We start from the raw sequence: 18,528 nt of genomic DNA on the forward strand, positions 1-18,528 counted from the left end.
AATGTTAATGACTTTAGTAAATAGTTTGACTCTTCATGATGTTGCGAAACATTTTGGCTTAAAGATGGCAACTGATGAGTAATAAAAAAATAACACTTTTCTTGTTTTACAGCATTTGTGATTCTTACCCTACTACTATCGCTGCCATACACGAGTTGGTTACAACTTTTGTGACGTATCAACAATTCTCATACTTACCACGAAACTACTGCTAGTAATCCTTAGCTTATGAACGATGAAATAAGATTAAGTGTTGTTACATTTATTAGATCTAAGAATAGCAGTTGATGTTTTATATTTATGTTGCCAAATGGAAGCAAGCATACTTGAATGTGGCGCTCATAAAAGTTGAAAAAGAATAAAATGTTAATTTGGTTTGATTTTGAATTTCGTGCAAAGCTACACGAAGACTATCTGCGCTAGCCGTCCCTAATTTAGCAGTGTAAGACTAGCAGCTAGTCATCACCACCTACCACCAACCCTTGGTCTACTCTTTTAGCAACCAATAGAGTGATTGACCGTAACGTTATAATGCCCCCACAGCTGAAAGGGCGAGCATGTTTAGTGTGACAGGGATTCAAACCCACGACACCCGGACTACGAGTCGAGTGCTTTAACCGGCTCATGCCGGATCATAAAATGTTACATTTTATGTTTTTTTTTCCATTCACGTTATTAAACTTTTCTTTAGAGAACAATAGTTTCGCGGAAATTAATAATCTCATTTTCCAGAAGCATCATGTATTATTAGTGAAAGAAATGAGTTGCTGATCTTTTTCATTACGTATCCTTTTTTTTGTAATCAAAATCTCGAAAAAAATATTCCCCATATTTACTTTGAAAGGAAACTGCCAAAACTATGCTTATAGTTGGAAGTAAATATGTTTGTTATAATGCATGTTTTTCTGCTATTTAAGTATACAAAGAAAATTGAGTTCCTACTTTTCTTTTTCATCTATACCGTAACTCTGAGCTGTGTGATTTTACAGTTAAAATGATTAGAAAATATTCTGTTCAGTTAATTTATGGAAAATAAAATTATGAAGAAACATCATGGTAAGCTCTACACTATTTTATCCATGGTAAAGTAAAAATTGAGAGCTGGTCTGTTACTGCAATTTAATTTTATCCTAAGTAATGTAATTATGGGGCTCAGAAAAAAAAAAAAACTTTTAGAAGGCGCAATCTCCATTAACTTTCTTGTACTTTTAAATAAAATTAGCACTATGTTTTATAGCTTTATGGAACAACGATGAGATAAATAGTGATTTAAATTTAAAACTAGCTAATTAAACATCATCCTGAAAATCCTGTTGCTTAATTTGGTCCGCAAACGTAAAACTTACTCACATGTAACTAAGATTTTAAAATTATCTATGAAAAAACAAGGTATTTATATATTTCTTTTATTCTATTTCCACACGACCAGGAGGAACCATATTTGATGTATAGCAAGCCAGAACCAGGCGAACATCTGGAAGGAAACGATATCTTTGAAGGATACTGTAAAGACCTTGCTGACCTAATAGCCGAGAAACTGAAAATAAATTATGTATTAAAACTCGTTAATGACTCCACTTACGGAGGACAAGATCCTAACTCTCCAGCTGGTTGGAATGGAATGGTTGGAGAACTGATTCGATGGGTGTGATATCTCATTATGTTGAATAAACTACATTGCTGTACATCGTATTTTAGCACAATAACTTGTTCGTATTAAGTTGAGAGTTATTAATAATGTGTCTATTGCATATCTTATTGATAAACGGTAAAATATGCGAACATATATATGTGTGTGTATACTATTTTTATTATTTCACACACATGTGACATTTCGTAGTTTGTGGATCCTTAACGCCTTGAAGGTTGAACTTTGGCATAATTCTCTCAACTAGGATACACTTTTACATTTTCCACGTTTTATTCCTACCGATTTGAAATTATACTTTAACAAATAATTATTCTTAGGATACACTTTTTTCCTCACGTTTAATTTCCATTGTTTTGTTGTTACACTTTGACAAATAATTCTTTTTTTTTTTAGGGGGAAGGAGAAATATATGTGTTACTTTATCCACAATGCAATTTGTACTGAAGTTTTAATATTCACTGTTCTTTATGCCTTTTTGTGAGAACATTTTTGTTCTTATTTGACTTATTTTATGATATTTACCTTCTTAAATGCATATGTATGAATTTAAATAATACTAAACAAAACAAAAACACCACAACAATTACGACGAGAAATTTAATGCTAATGTTGATAGCGTTTTCAATTTTATACATCTAAATATATGTGTGGATGAGGTAATCGTGAACATAAATATGTACTATTTAATTTAGTTAATTAATTTGTTAATAAACTTTGATATGGACAATAGCGCACCCTTTGGTGGCCTTTAGTTTTTCTCTGTCGTTTATAGAAAAGTTTTACGGTTTTGTTTCATGTCATAGACGTAAATAATTTGAGATTAGTTTTTCTTGTAGACAAATGTTGAAATACATTCTACAATATATAAATAAAAGTGTGTGTCTGGGTTGTGTATCTATCATTTCATTTATGTTCTTTATACGTTTCTACATTTCTTGATCAATCAACATCAAAAGTGATATAGGATTACATGAGGGCGGTATGAAGGGGTGGCGTTGACTTCTCGTCTTCTATATAAATAAATGTTAATGTATGTCTGTATCTGTACCTTATATGTTTCCACATTTGTTGATCACTCAGCACCAAACTTGACACAGTGATACAGGAGAACATAAGGAAGGTCATAAGGGTGATTAACCCATTTAATTTCACACTGAGAGGATTATTGAAATAATATGTATTTCTTTTCAGTATTTGTACCCTTATGTATTTTATTGCACTTTCAATGTTTATTATGCTAATAAAAAAGTAAACGCACAATTTACTATTCGTTGTTACAAATAAATTTTTATTTCACCCGTTCTACAGACGAGTATTCCAGATAGTTTAATATGAAATTCGATAAATATTGTTTCTTCTTACTTGAGAAAATCAAACAGCTTAACCACTTAAAATTTTAATATATATATACCTTTTAATATAACACCATGACCATAGAAAAACACCGAATTCAGATAATTAGATTCTCTTGCAGAAAACGTTACACTAGAAAACGGTTAATAAATTGGCCAATATTGTTGTTTAACCATTCTTTGGAAATTTCTGACAAACTATTTTATCTTTGTTTTCCACTATAAATTGTAATAAAAATAAAAGTATTTATTCATGTTAAAAAATACCTGATCCTTCTGAATCTATTGTTAGGTCTTTACTATATAAATGCAATTAATAAAGTTAAATCCTTAGTGTATGTACCAAAGTAAATATTATAGCTTCAATTATCACGTATTACTATCTTGAAGGATAAAGGAGAGTTTATTCATAAAAACAGAAACTATTTACAGGTAGTATATCTGAATATAATATTTTCTTATATTTACCTATTTTTTAAATTCAAGTAAAACTGGAATTAATGGAGTATATATTTCATTAGCTCTCTAATGCTGAAGACATGTGCTAAACACACGTTTCGTTACAGGAAGCGGATATGTCTATCGCACCGCTGACGATTACCTCGGCCAGAGAAAGGGTCATTGATTTCACGAAACCGTATATGTCACTGGGAATTAGCATCATGATAAAGAAACCAATGAAGAAGAAACCGGGAGTATTTTCATTTCTAAATCCTTTGTCCAAGAAGATCTGGATGTGCATCATCTTAGCCTACTTGGGAGTTTCATTTGTCTTATTCCTGGTCAGTCGCTTTTCCCCAGTGGAGTGGCGATTCGAGGAGGCTTTTTTAGGGCCTTCCATTTCTAATGATTTCTCTCTGATGAATAGTCTATGGTTTTCATTAGGAGCTTTCATGCAACAAGGCTGCGACGTCTGTCCAAGGTAAAATTATTACATGATTATTATGTATTACACTAAATAAAGTTTAGACTAAACAATTGGTCAAACTTATTTAGCATGATCGAGATTTCCGTTGTTGTTTTTTTCCACGATTTGTATTGATGGAATTTTGTTTCTCCTTATCTCTCTTTTTAACGATGCTGTTAATTCAAAAATGCGATATATTATTTCATACGTTTCGTCTTTCGATATTAGTTAATTAATTCTGGTTTCTCCAATCTTGAAGAGAAATATCTTACTGACATACATAACAATGTTTCTTTTTCATTTTGTAATTCTCAAAATCTGAATAAAATAGCAAGTAGAAGTAATATTCTACATAAAGCTAGAGAAATAGTTATAAGAATACATTTAAACTGTATACACTATACTTCTTATGGCAATTACTATTAAATTATGATAACATGAAACAAAAAACATAATGGAAAAACAGACTATTGCGTAAGCTTTGCGCTAAAAAACAGTATCATCAACCAACAACTCTCAATACATCTCGAGGATAACGTTAACATTACAGCACCATCTGTTGAGATATAAAGTAAACTAAATCCCCAATTAAAACTCTGGAAACTTTCACCTCCTGAGAATAATTGTTTATTTATTTGAAGTTAAACACGGAGTTACACAATAGATTAAATTTCTGTACTCTGCCTACAAAGAGTATCAAAACCCGTTTTCTAGCGTTGCAAGTACGCAAACATACAACATTGCCACTGGGGTGTCTGTATGAAAATAATATATTTCATTAGAATCGGCTGAAATGTTTCATTTACTTGCAATGTTCTATGTTTTCTTATAGCAAAGCCACATCAAGGTACCTGATGAGCCTACCGAAGAGAATCGAACCCCTGAATTTAGCGTTGTAAATCCGTGAACTTACCGCTGTACTAGCAGGGGGTTACTTGCAATAGAAAAATGCTTTATCACTTATCTTTTATAACTGAAAGCTACTGTTCACATTTGTCGACTTTTGCTCTCTTACTCGGAATACCATTCCTTTAATTCTTATGTTCAACAAAATTTATAAAAGATGCTTAATTCATATAAAGTGTTGATATGCTTTATGATAGAAACTAAAGCAAATTCAGTTCAAGTTTGATTAAACTGTAAAATTATAAAAGTAAATATAATCAGTGATGTCGAGAAAACCTGACGATGACCGAAGAAGGTCGAAACGTTGTTCGCTCTTCTATGTAAAATATTTTCTCAACCCAAACGAGACGTTTTTGCATATATAAAAGTAAATATTAGTAGACTATTTGAAAAACTAGTGTTTAAACTTACAGTGTTTTCTATACGTTCTATGTTTTTAAAATAGCACAACAAAATCTAGATGTTTTGAAACGTTGGAACACTGTGCAATTAATAATCTGTATATGACAATTGTAACATGCTACTTTGCAGAGATAATTACTTACTTTTTAACTTATTTATTAAATATTTTCGTTTTAACGTGTAACTGTTTAGGGTTTTCAGTTTATTTTCCAGTTTATATGCAAAATTTGGAACCTAATTAATTTGATGTACTTTCATCGATAGCTAATGAAATTTAAAGTTACCTAACTTTAATGTCGTATCTACCAAGTAGATCTGAATATTTTGCACAACTGAATATTTTTATAACAATGTATGTGAATACATATTATTCTTTGTTTGTAATTAAGCACGAATCTGCACAATTGTTTATCCGTACTCTGTCCACCACTGGTATCGAAACCGGTTTCTAGCAATACAAGTCCACAATTATACCGCTCTGCTACTGGGGTGGCAAATACATATTAAAAAGACGTTTCACCTCTTATTCACAAAGATAGGTACGTTAGAAAAACGACACTTTTTATCTTAAGTAGTACTAGAATACACAAGAGGTTGATCTTATTTCCGCACAGTAACATGGCATAAAACATGACTCAATGTTGTTTATTTTACAGATCTGTATCTGGCCGAATTGTAGGCAGCGTTTGGTGGTTTTTTACTCTCATAATCATATCCTCCTACACAGCCAACTTAGCAGCCTTCCTTACAGTGGAGAGAATGGTCACTCCTATCAACTCGGCCGACGATTTGTCTAAACAGACAGAAGTCGAGTATGGAACTCTCCGATTTTCTTCGACTCAAGAATTTTTCAAAGTTAGTTTTTAAATTTACAAACCTTTATAACATACTCAATATTTGAACTTATCAAAATAAAAAATATAACCAATATAACCTAATATTTTAAGTTTAAATGAAGTTAAAGGTAATGTTCGTTGTTCAGAAAAATAATGCCTTTTTTATTCACATACATCACTAGCAAACTTCATTAGATTAAGAAAGTCAAAATAAAGAAATATAACTTTCGGTTAATATTTTAATACATGTATATTCAGAAAATTTTTTTATTAGCATTTCAAGATCAATAAAATGTTTGATTATTTCCTGAAAGCGAGGGCTCGGCATAGCCAGGTGGTTAAGGTACTCGTCTCGTAATCTGAGGGTCTCGGGTTCGAATTCCCGTCACACCAAACATGTTCGCCCTTTCAGCCGTGAGCGCGTTATAATGTTTCGGTCAATCCAGTTCTTGGTTGGTAATAGAGTACCCCAAAAGTTGGCGGTGAGTGGTGATGACAAGCTGCCTTCCCTCTAGTCTTACACTGCTAAATTAGGGACGACTCACGCAGATAGTCCTCATGTAGCTAAAGCTCAAAGGAAATTGTTTTCAACACTTTGTGCATGAAGTTGAACGTAAACATGCAACGATAATGTGTTTCACATCGCATTATGTAATTAATTATTTTCATTTTCAACAAGTATACCATTCAATAGCAGTTTTAGGACTTTCTTATCTTTTCATTTAACGGATGTGAAAAATAAAAAGTTATCAATATATCTATCTTTAGAACGAACAACTGAACACATTTTGGATGCTCTAAATGTTAAAGTATATTTTATTATTTTAAAGAGTTATTTCAATACTAGTTTGTGAATATAGTTTCTTTTAATTTAACCGTTTATCAGATATATATTTGCAAGAGATTAATAAAGCAGATATATTAATCTATTTAAAAAAGTTAGCTCATAAACTAGTCGACTAGTTACCTGAGTGTCGCAAGTTCGAATCGTCGTTACACCAAACATGCTCTCCCTTTCAGCCGTGGGCGTGTTGTAATGTTACAGTCAATCCCATTATTCGTTGGTAAAAGAGTAGCCCAAGAATTGGCGATGGGTGTTGATGACTAGCTGTATTCCCTCTAGTCGTACACTGCTAAATTAGGGACGGCTACCGCAGATGGCCCTCGTGTAGTTTTGCGCGAAATTCAAAACAAACCAAACTTAAAAGTGAGAGTATTTGGCGTATGAGATATACAATCAAATTAAATTCGATTTAACTTCTGCTGTATATTCCAGAGAAAAAAATCAAACCTCAATCTAAATCAATGTATTCTTATTAACGCCTATTAATTTTTAGTAAATCTGCAGTATTTTTAAATACTTTATACACTAAATAGTTTATTTTTACATGTTTTAGTAGGATGTGTTATTTAATAAAATAATAATAATAATAATAAAGAAGACAAATCAATGTTCTGTCGAAACATATTGCTTGTTCTAGCCTCAATTAAACTCTTACTTATGTCTATAAACGGTTGATTATCTATTTATTATTACATTAGAATAATGTGCTTCCTTACTAAAATACTCAAGCAATTCATTATCTACATCTACAATCATGTGAAAAAGTTAAGACATCCTATGAAAGCCGGTGTATTTTTGTAACATTTTTGGATATATAGATATTTAATCTCAATTTTAACAATACTGAAAGGTTATAGGAATATAACTAAACAATTATAACTGAAGAAAAGACTTCAATACCTTCTGTAAATGTAATTCTACAAAAATGCATATTCTAACTGAGGAAAAGTTAGGACACCGCCACATTTATTCCCACTTAAAACGGCTCAACTCACACCAGGTGCACATGATTAGAATATCGTTACTCAGCATTATGAATGACGCTTACCCAATTTAAACTTCAGACATTTAGTTTAGTGTGCTCCTGACCGTTGAAGTGAAAGTGGCACCATGGTAAGAGCAAAAGAGCTGTCTGAGGCCTTCAGAAAGAAAACTGTAACAGCTTATGAGTCTGGTAAGGGATTTAAAAAAGATCCCAAAAGATTTTGAAATCAGCTATTCCACTGTCCGGAAAACAGTCAACAAGTGGTTGGCTTTCAAAACAACTGCCAACATGCCCAGGTCTGGTCGTCCAAGCAAGTTCACCCCGAGAGCAGACCGCAAGATGCTAAAAGAGGTCTCCAAACACCCCAACATATCATCACGGGACCTAAAACAGGCTCTGGCTACTTTTGATGTGAAATTGCAAGAGACTGTACAAGTTTAACTTGCATGGGAGGTGTGCAAGGAGGAAACCTTTGCTCTCTAAGAGAAACATCAAGGCCAGACTGAAGTTTGCCAGAGAGAATGTACACAAAGATCAGGAATAATGTTCTTTGGACAGATGAGTCCAAAACTGAATTATTTGGACACCAGAACAGAGGACATGTTTGGCATAAACCAAATACAGCATTCCAGGAAAAGAACCTCATACCAACTGTGAAGCATGGAGGTGGAAGTGTCATGATTTGGGGCTGCTTTGCTGCAGCATGACCTGGACAGCTCACAATCATAGAATACACCATGAATTCTACTGTGTATCAGAGGGTGCTTGAGGATCATATGATACTATCTGTAAGAAAATTAAAGCGGAAGCGGAACTGGACCTTCCAACACAACAATGACCCTAAACATACCAGTAAATCCACCAAGAACTGAATGAAAACTAAGAAATGGAGAGTCCTGGAATGGCCGAGTCAAAGCCTAGATCTTAATCCCATTGAGTGGCTGATGGGTGACTTGAAACGGCTGTACATGCAACAAACCCCTCAAACATCTCACAGCTGAAAGAGTTCTGCATTGAGGAGTCGGGCAAACTTTCTTCAGACCGATGTCAGAGACTAATAGATGGCTACAAGAAGTGTCTCACTGCAGTTATTTCAGCCAAAGGTAATAACACTAGCTATTAGGGGGTAGGGTGTCCTAACTTTTTCCTCAGTTAGAATATGCATTTTTGTAGAATTACATTTACAGAAAATCTTAAGAAGTCTTTTCTTCAGTTTTAATTGTTTTGTTATATTCTTATAATCTCTCAGTATTGTTGAAATTGAGATTAAATATCTATATATCCAAAAATGTTACAAAAATACACAGGCTTTCATAGGGTGTCCTAACTTTTTCAGGTGACTATAAATCTATATACTGACGTGCTAGATAATGAAACACAGTTTTAATATTTTCATATATTTTAGTTCATATTTTTTATCTTTGTATACAGATTTACAAAAATTTAGGAATAAATAATCAACAACTGAACTTAAAAAAGCTAATATATATATATAAATACGAAGTTATCAATATTTTTTACTTAACCTTTTATTTTCTTTGTCGACTACACTTAAAGATATCTTTTTCGTCACAAAATGACTTTGGGGTAAGTTAATCATAATCCCATGAACTCGAAAGTATTTTGCTTTTAACATCGTAGTATTATCAACATTCATATGAAACCTTATGAGAAGGAAGTAAAATATGTTAAGTAACATTATGGTACGGTTTCACAGTAAATATCATATGTAGGAGAGAAATATATTTTGAGTAATTAGGTCGTGAAGCTAAGTTAATCCACTTAATATCAAGCACTTAAGTCACGTAGAAATATTTTACGAATATATATGACATTAAATAATAGACAGTAATCTTTATCATGTTCCTCATTATTTCAACAAATAATGCATTGTCACGTGACTTGTTTAATTGAAAAACATTACTCATATGGAAAACATGCACCAAACAAATACGATTATTATTTTTGGTTTTGTCTGAGCATATTCAGTTCACATATTTTCACTCTTTATTATAATTTGTTTTGTTGAGGTACATTCATATTGGATTTTATTTACCCTCTTTTTCAGAGATCAAAAATAGCAGTTTATGCTCGGATGTGGGAATTTATGAACTCCAGAAAACATGTTTTTACTTCTTCATATGACGAAGGGATTAAGAGGGTTAGAGAATCGAAAGGAAAGTACGCTTTCCTTCTCGAATCAACCACCAACGATTATATCAACGAACGCCAACCCTGTGATACAATGAAAGTAGGAAGAAACCTTGATGCTAAAGGTTTTGGAGTAGCCACGCCTCTTGGTTCAGGCTTAAGGTATGCAAAGCAGATTAGATCATTTTAAAATTTGACCATTTAACGTGTTACATTATATTTAGTTAAAACTTTTTCTTCGTTAAAAGTTGCAATATATATTATTCGAATTTTAGGTCTAAAATATCTCACTTGGCTAAAACATTTCCTTTGTTTTGATTGTCATACGATAAAAGTCCATTGTACTGTATCAACACAAATTACATGAGTTAACATTTGGTGTTTGATTAGTATTCTCCATAATTCTAGATGTTCATTTGCTGATTTCTGGTTGATCTATATATATATATATATATTATACAAAAACAACAGCAACAGGACAACCTCTCACTAAAATATTACTGTTGTGATAGGAACATCGTAAGATTTGATCGCGATTTCGAAGGGCAACAGAATGATGAAATAGTAGTTAACAAGTGACTATTGAAACAAGTTGATAAAATCTTAACAGTTATTTTTTTAGCATCGACAGACAGGCTTACCCCCCGTCAGTGGCACAGCAGTATGTCTGCACACTTGTAAAGCTATAAACATGATTTCAATAGCCTTGATATTCAACGTACAGATAACCCATATGCAGCTTTGTACTTAACTTCAAATAAACAAAATAATAGTACGGAGTTACAGCATGATCGACATTGATAAATGGCAAATTTATAAAAAAGTTGTACTAAGAAAAAAAACGATTATATGTGAGAAATAATCCAAAATCCTTTATCTCTTGGATTTTACTTACACCGATCACATCATGAAACAAAAATAATAATAAAGTTGGTGAGGATATAATTTTCTTACGTTCACATTTTTTGTGACAAATTTAGATCATATATAAATGAAAAACCATTGAGAATTTTGTTCTTGTAAAATACTTGCACACTCTTCGTTACCAAAACAAATGTGATTTCAACAAAACTATACCTAATATCATGGATTCTTTGAAACGCAATTGAATTAGTTGCGTGGTAGTATCTGTAGAAACATATTATATAGTTATAACGTCGTTTAGGCCAAGATAATAATGGTAACAAGTGGTAAATCGATGTCTAAAGAATGGTCAGTTTACATTAAGATGTTAACAAATAAAGTAAAGTTGATTACTTTAAGTATTAAATTAATTAATAATAAAGAGTGTCCTTTAAATATTACGTTTCAACGATTTTTTTTAAAGAAAGCAAAACGATAACCTTTTGATCATTAGTTGGGAGTTATAAATCAACGTATGTTCTATTCATACGACGGATGTCTGCCAACATCCATAATTTTGAACTATCGAGATCAGTAGGAAAGCAATCAATCAATAGTAACCCCTATTCATCATTCACGCTAAGGGCTCTTATCCTTATAAGGTACCTCTATCTTCAAGTGTGGGTAATATTTTGTAGTATGAGATGTATTGGAACCCAGCTCATTAGTTTTGAAATCCAAAGATTTATCACAGGGTTATCTCGCGACAGCAACGTAATCGATGATTTTTAAACTTTCTATTTAAGGTAGTAAGAGAGATGATTCTTTGATCGAACGTTTCATTTATTTTATAATTAGTCTATTTGTAAAATAGATAGTATGTGTGTTTTTATTTGACAAAGCCACCTCGGACTCTCTGCTGAGTCTACCGAGGGGAATCGAATCCCTAATTTTAGCGTTGTAAATCTGTAGAATTATCGCTGTTCTAGCGGGGGACAAGATAGATGGAAAAGTTAAATTAGTTTTAAACTTAATTATTTAATAATGGTTTGGGGTATATTATATATATATATATGTATATTTGGAGGGGTACATTATATATATAGTTTTGGGGTACATTATATATATATATATATATATATTGGGGGTACATTATATATATATTTTTTTTTCTTTCAGAGATAAATTAAATTTAGCAATACTGTCTTTAAAAGAGAATGGAGACCTGGCAAGACTGAAGAACAAGTGGTGGTATGACCGGAGTGAGTGTAGTAGCGATAGCGGAAAGGTAAGATAAAAAGCATGATTAATATACAAGTGTATCTAATGCTACACGTATCATATCAGACTGGATTAATATATACAGTGTATGAAAAAGTAATTGTGCTTGTGTTATAAATTATGTTCGTATTACAAAAATAACAACACAATTTTACCTGGAAAATAATCACACACACGGTATATATGTTCTTAATTTTGATGTATCATTTACAGGACTCGTCCCAGAATGAACTGACATTAAGTAACGTTGCTGGCTGTTTCTATATACTTATTGGTGGGCTGGTGTGGGCCATGGTGGTTGCCTTGTTGGATTTTTGTTATAAAGCCCGAGTGGAGGCTTCAAGAGCAAAGGTACCATTTGCTGTGTTTTACGCCCTTCGTCGAATTTAATCAATTGTTCATGAAATATTTGTTAACCATATAGTTCACTAAGATTCAAATTGTTACGATACCAAACGTATTTATTTCTCAATGCAATAAAACAACTTAATAGTGGAAACAATAGACATTATTACACTGAAATGTTGTTTTTTATTTAATCAGACACTCAATGTTTCGCTTTACAGCTGAAGAAGCTGGTGTTATAATGTCATATATTTCTAATATTAATACGTCTTCTATACACTCGTATGCACTAGAGAAATTAAATAAAAGTTACTGTAATGTAATTTTAAAACTATATATATTATTTTTTGTGTGGTAGCTAGTAGTTTTCTACTCGAAGGTAAGCCAGCAATATCAAAACAAACATTATGTTTAAAAAATATCCATTTGCTATTTAATAAATAACAAACTTAAATTCGAGTTGAATGATATAACTGTTCATTTAGTCATAATCAAAATTATTGTCCAGTATATGGACCTTTAAAATCTTTTTATATGAATTATAGTTTGTTTTATTTTCATATAAGCTCCATATAACTTACTTGAGACGACTAGAGAAGAACCATAGTTTAAGTATCAGAAAACGCGATACAATTATATATTTCGACTGATTTATAATGCTTTTATAAAGTTATGTTATCAACTGTTTTACTGGTGCATAGGATCCTCGAATTGCAGCTTGAGGGTTGCAGTATTAGAAACCCTTAGTCAAAATACTCCACATTTCAGCTGTGGAGCGTTACGACATCACGATCAATCCCGCCATTCGTTGGTTTTTATTTCGCTTACTCCTTTGTTATTGAGAAGAAAGCTACATGATAGGCTGACGAAGCAAGTTAGGTATTGAAAATCGATTTTCAATGATATAAACCCCTAGAATTGAAGCTCAGCCATTGAGGGACAATTGGTAAACAGTAGCCCAATAGCTGGTGATGTGTGGTATTGAATAGGTCTTTTCTCTAGTTTTTCATTTCAAAAATAGAAATTACTAGGGCTAAAAGCCCATGATGTATTTTGCACGAATATTCAACAAACAAATGTATATGTAGATACACGAAACGTTGTTTTTAGTTTTGTATTGTGAATAAGATATGAAACTATATCTAGAACAGACTAGTAGTCAGGAGTACATTTAAATGTTTATTCTATATATCTATTCCAAATAGAAATAATTAAAATATTTTTATTTATATAAAAATGTGGTCCAGAAGAAAACCCATCGAATCATCGCTAACATATACACACTTAAATTACACGTTGTTCATAAATGTCAAAAACTGTTATCGTGTGTAACATATGTTTGGGTCCATTTATATATTAAAATTAAAAAAGGAAACACAGAACTGTTTTCGTTCTCTTATTTTGCTTACTTTATTCAAACAGATGAGTATGATGGAGGCAATGAAAGTGAAAGCTAGAAGTTCTATCACAGGCATGCACCAGAATGAACGAGGAAGGGTACGGACTGGCTCTATTTAAATTGGTACAAATTCCTACTTGTCGTCTCGAATTTCTTGACCCATCCACTACCTTCCCACGTGGGATTTAGAGTTTTGTCTCTGATTCAAGCGCTTTTCTCTACTTTCGTCTCACTTCGTTATGTTTAGAAAGTTTAATATAGACTCAAGTTGTAATTCCCCAACAGACATAGGATGTACATTTATTGAACTTTTCATTAATTACTGTATGTTTTTAATAATTTTCTTGGAAACTTCCTTCACTTTGAGTTTTAATATTCAATTTAAATTATTTGATTACAAAATAAAAAATGAGGAAAAATAACTATATTTCTGTCTTTTTATGTTTCAAGTAAGAGTGTTTGCTATGAATTATCAGAAATGTTCTGAAAATTATCTTATAAACTTATGAACTAAAATATCTAAAACATGTCCCTCAAAATCATTTTATTACAGATGTAAATAAACAATGTGTGTCAATTATACTAAAATCATACGTATAATTTAAAATGTCTTATTTTTTATAGCTTTATTAACTTTAAGTTTCTAACTGTATGCTTAAGATTATTTAATTTGTATTTTAATTACACTAAATAACAAATTAAGTTTTAACTTTTATGCTCTATATAGTTCTATTACTGCTTTCCCTGAACTAGATAAACGTCTAAAACTATTTGGATGTTAGCATAATTTTGAAACAGTGTATAAATGTAGTAATTTGCTATACTGATTTACTCTATTGTTACTTTTATTAAAACCTTGAATAATGTTTTTATCAATTTCTTTTTCATGTTTTATTCACAAGTTGAGCGTTTTTCTTGTTTCAATATTTCGAACAACAGTTTTTGCATAGTCTTTTACAAATGACATCAAAGTCGTTTTATATATAAACATACAAACAAATATAAATTAATTATTTAAATTGTCGAACTCTTTTCTCTTTCTAGTTCAGTAAATGATAAATATACACTGTTGAGAAAAGTTTCAAGTCAACACAATTGAGGCTTTATTTTATATTACACAGAGCAATTATCTTCCACTTCGTAAAATACTATGTGTGTAAGGGGGTAGGCTACTAATGAATTATTCTAATGTTGAAATATAATGACCCAATTATTTTAAATGACTTCACGAATTTCTTTTCATTGTAATTTTCACAAAGTTGTCTATTAATAATCTTCTTCCAAACCTTTACAAAAATGTTTATTATTAAGTATATTCGAATTTCTCGTAATAATGTGTTTACGAAAATCTCCACTGAATGACTTGGCCGTTAAGCACAAAGCTACAACACTGGAATTTTATTCTTTGCTCACCTAAATTTTATCTTTGTAAGCAGAGCCAGAAGGTATTCATTATTTACAGAAATTAATTTTGAATTTTTCAAGTCATCAAATACCTATGTTTAAAATTAATTGCACAATATAACTTTTTTCTCTATCAGTTGTAATTTCCAGTTTACTAGTTTTTATGTTGGTTTTAATTGGTCAGTTAATAAACATTTTTATAACGTAACGAGAAATTAATTTGCGATTTTTCTTAATGCATTACAAAATTTCAATATTTCTGAAAGCTTTTAAATTTGGAATTCCTCACTAGATGACACTACAAGCATTACGACCCTTTATAAATTGACTTCGTATTGAAAGCATCATATATTCCCTCAAGTAGACTAACGAAATGTTTGTTGTTGTTTTTCTTTTTTTGAAAATGTTTCATGCAGTATTCAACTTTAATTTTGTTATGAATATCTGGCATTATTTACCTCTAGTTTTATACACCGGCCCCTTCTCAACTAATCACTGTTGATGGAATAGCGGACAACATCAACCAGAACACGCATACTCAGGTATGACGAAATGTCGTAAAGCCGTCATCATGGAAGAAGGTCGATGTTACTATCAAGACAAGAAAGAAGTTCGACAGCTCAACTGAAGTCATTTAACAATATCATTAAACAATTAAATAAGCCAAGCTTCCCTTGATCTCGGTAAAATGAGTAATAAATAGCAATATAGTGAATATTTTTAATTTATTTATCTACAGTCCAGCATTACTGATTCTGAAAAAAAAAAAAAATTAGAGAAACGTAATGAAAGACAAAATAGGTTAACTTTAGATAAAACATTGCTGCAGTTTCATGTTTTTTTTTTTTCCTTTATCTTCGTTTCTCTGTTGAAAATATTTAAACAAAGGAGAAAGATACGCTTTCTTATTCAAAAAAAAATATTTTTTTCTTTCTTTACCAGTTTCGATTGACGTGTCCTACTTTAATTTTCTTTACAAAAGTCGGAAATTCTATAATATAACGTGCTATTTATTTTTGGCTATTATTCATTGAATGAACTGCAAATATTCTGTATCGCAAGGCGATCGTATATCATCGATTCGTTGCTAAAATACAGTTCTTAACAAATAAAGAAAATGCAGTAGTTAGAAATATTTTTTTTGTTCTAAACCAATAATAGATTCGTGAAGTTTTGATATATGACAGCTTATGCGTTATCTTAACACAGTTCACGTATGAAGTCAGTGAGATGTAGTTTTAATTGGTAAGTTTATAATTCAAATACAATAAGAATAAAAAACAGCTAAGACTTTAAGCAAGACTTTTTATGTGACATGGAGTGCTAATGTATATCCAGTAAAAAATAAATGAGATATGTGAACCAAATATTGTTTATCTTTTACTCAACAACCTTTGATATTGGTGTATCTTGTCTGTAAATTACCTGTCTATTTTTTTCTTTTGTACGGTATTATATATATGTATGTTAGACAATTCTAACTTTATTTAGTAAAAAGAGAAATAAAAAACATATACAAAATACTTTCATCTATAAGTGCATGTTTTCAATCATTGTGAAAACTGAAATAAATTGTATCCAGAAATCTATCTTATGGTACTTATTTAAGTAATAGTTGTTTAAAATATTAATCTCTGTATATGCTATTTGTGTCATAAATATTTATATTAATATCATTTATATATTTATCAGTTCTAGAAAAAGCTTTCAAGAGACACAGTTTCTTGTTATTCATCAGGTTTATTAAATCACGTAACAGTTATATATACTTCAAGGGTATATAGTTGTCATAAAAATTATAATAATAATAACCGGTTACATGTGTAATGAATAAATAAAAATAAAAAGGATTAGAATTATTTTATTTATAATGTGTGAAAAAATAAAGGAGTCAATAACCGGATTCAATTTATTTATGATATTTTTTCATACATATCTTTTGAAAGTGTAATATACAATGATATTGTGTATAATAACAGATTTGGAAATCCAAATTAATCATTAAAACAAGTAGTTGTTATCTGTAAATAAACATAATCATCCCTACAGTGTTCATGATGCTGTAACATCATAACTGAAGAAAGTAAGCTTTTAACCTCTTTAAATTCTTGTGAAAGCTGAGAATTACATAATGAAATATTGTTTTAAACTGAGGATTTACAGAATTATCATGAAATGTCAGAGTATATTGTAACAAGTACGTTTGTAGAAGAGCGATTTTGTTCTTCATTTCCATCAAACTGAATAAAATATCTCAGCCTTTACTGAATTTTGCTTTTATGTTATCGTTCTGTGTGTACTTTTGCTGCATATTTACTATGCGGTTTGCACTGGATTATCTCACATATTTACATTAGTTGGATACTCCCCTAAGAGATGGCGATTATTTTTATAATTACTTTGAATTTAATTAGATAACATTGTTCTTAAAATATTTTTAAGTTAAAAATAATATTTTATATTTAAAAAAACAACGATCTTATACACAAACTTCTTTCGTTACATTCATGAAACAAAATTCACTTTAATACGTAAGATAAATCAGTTATCTGGTGATTATACGTTGGCTATAAGAAATGCTTTACATCTCAGAAATTAAACTTACTAGGTTAGAAAATTTATCTATTGTAAGCAAATACAAAATCTTCTTCTTTTCATAACTGATACTACAAATAAAAATTAATTGCAATGACATGAGAATTACTTCAAATATGAAGCACAAATTTAATTTGTTAAAGAGAGTATGGTGAGTCAGTCTTCAGGAAATATCGACATTAAATATAGCACGTATAATTATACGTATAATTATAATTAATTATATTGTAGATAAAGAAATTCGCAAAATATTTACTATCCATTAACGTATAAGAGACTTGTTTTTTCACCTAACTACAAAATAATGAAGTAAGTTATGAAAATGATGCATATACAAAAATAAAATGCAGCTGTAATACGGAATAAATTAAGCCTATTACTTCCCTGAAATGTCACTCATACAGCGTTATGAAGTGTTCGACCACAAAGAATACTTAAGTCGAGAAAGCTTGCACAGAAAATTACCAACATATTATCCTTGATACTTTAAAACCTATTTTTGCTTTTAGTAAAAGCTTGTTTTCAGATAAACTACTGTTTAGCATCAGAACAGTCAAAACAAGAACAAAAAATAAACAAAATACAACAGAAACAGAAGAGTTAGAAAGAAAATAAATTAGGGACTAA

At 30.9% G+C, this 18,528-nt stretch overlaps 1 protein-coding gene and 1 long non-coding RNA gene across 3 annotated transcripts in view; one reads left to right on the forward strand and one right to left on the reverse strand.

The window, feature by feature from the left end:
• The window catches only part of LOC143238148 (glutamate receptor 1-like), a 126,489-nt gene extending 110,579 nt beyond the window's left edge, over positions 1–15,910 (forward strand). The window contains exons 9-16 of one of the 2 annotated variants that reach the window (XM_076478122.1): positions 1,430–1,645; positions 3,570–3,925; positions 5,875–6,073; positions 9,952–10,196; positions 12,057–12,165; positions 12,372–12,509; positions 13,926–14,000; positions 15,771–15,910. In XM_076478122.1, the coding sequence (XP_076334237.1) occupies positions 1,430–1,645; positions 3,570–3,925; positions 5,875–6,073; positions 9,952–10,196; positions 12,057–12,165; positions 12,372–12,509; positions 13,926–14,000; positions 15,771–15,854 (1,422 nt within the window). In that variant the 3' untranslated portion in view covers positions 15,855–15,910. Of the gene's footprint in view, positions 1–1,429; positions 1,646–3,569; positions 3,926–5,874; positions 6,074–9,951; positions 10,197–12,056; positions 12,166–12,371; positions 12,510–13,925; positions 14,026–15,770 lie in introns of both variants that reach the window. The other variant, XM_076478123.1, reaches the window with a different exon arrangement.
• The window catches only part of LOC143238150 (uncharacterized), a 33,482-nt gene continuing 18,764 nt past the window's right edge, over positions 3,811–18,528 (reverse strand). The window contains exons 2-3 of the long non-coding RNA XR_013020431.1: positions 15,765–15,897; positions 3,811–3,916 (exon numbers count right to left, since the gene is read on the reverse strand). This is a non-coding gene — a long non-coding RNA (uncharacterized LOC143238150). The remainder of the gene's footprint in view (positions 3,917–15,764; positions 15,898–18,528) is intronic.

Source organism: Tachypleus tridentatus, chromosome 13 (genome assembly GCF_004210375.1).
Source record: "Tachypleus tridentatus isolate NWPU-2018 chromosome 13, ASM421037v1, whole genome shotgun sequence".
Classification (NCBI taxonomy): domain Eukaryota; kingdom Metazoa; phylum Arthropoda; class Merostomata; order Xiphosura; family Limulidae; genus Tachypleus; species Tachypleus tridentatus.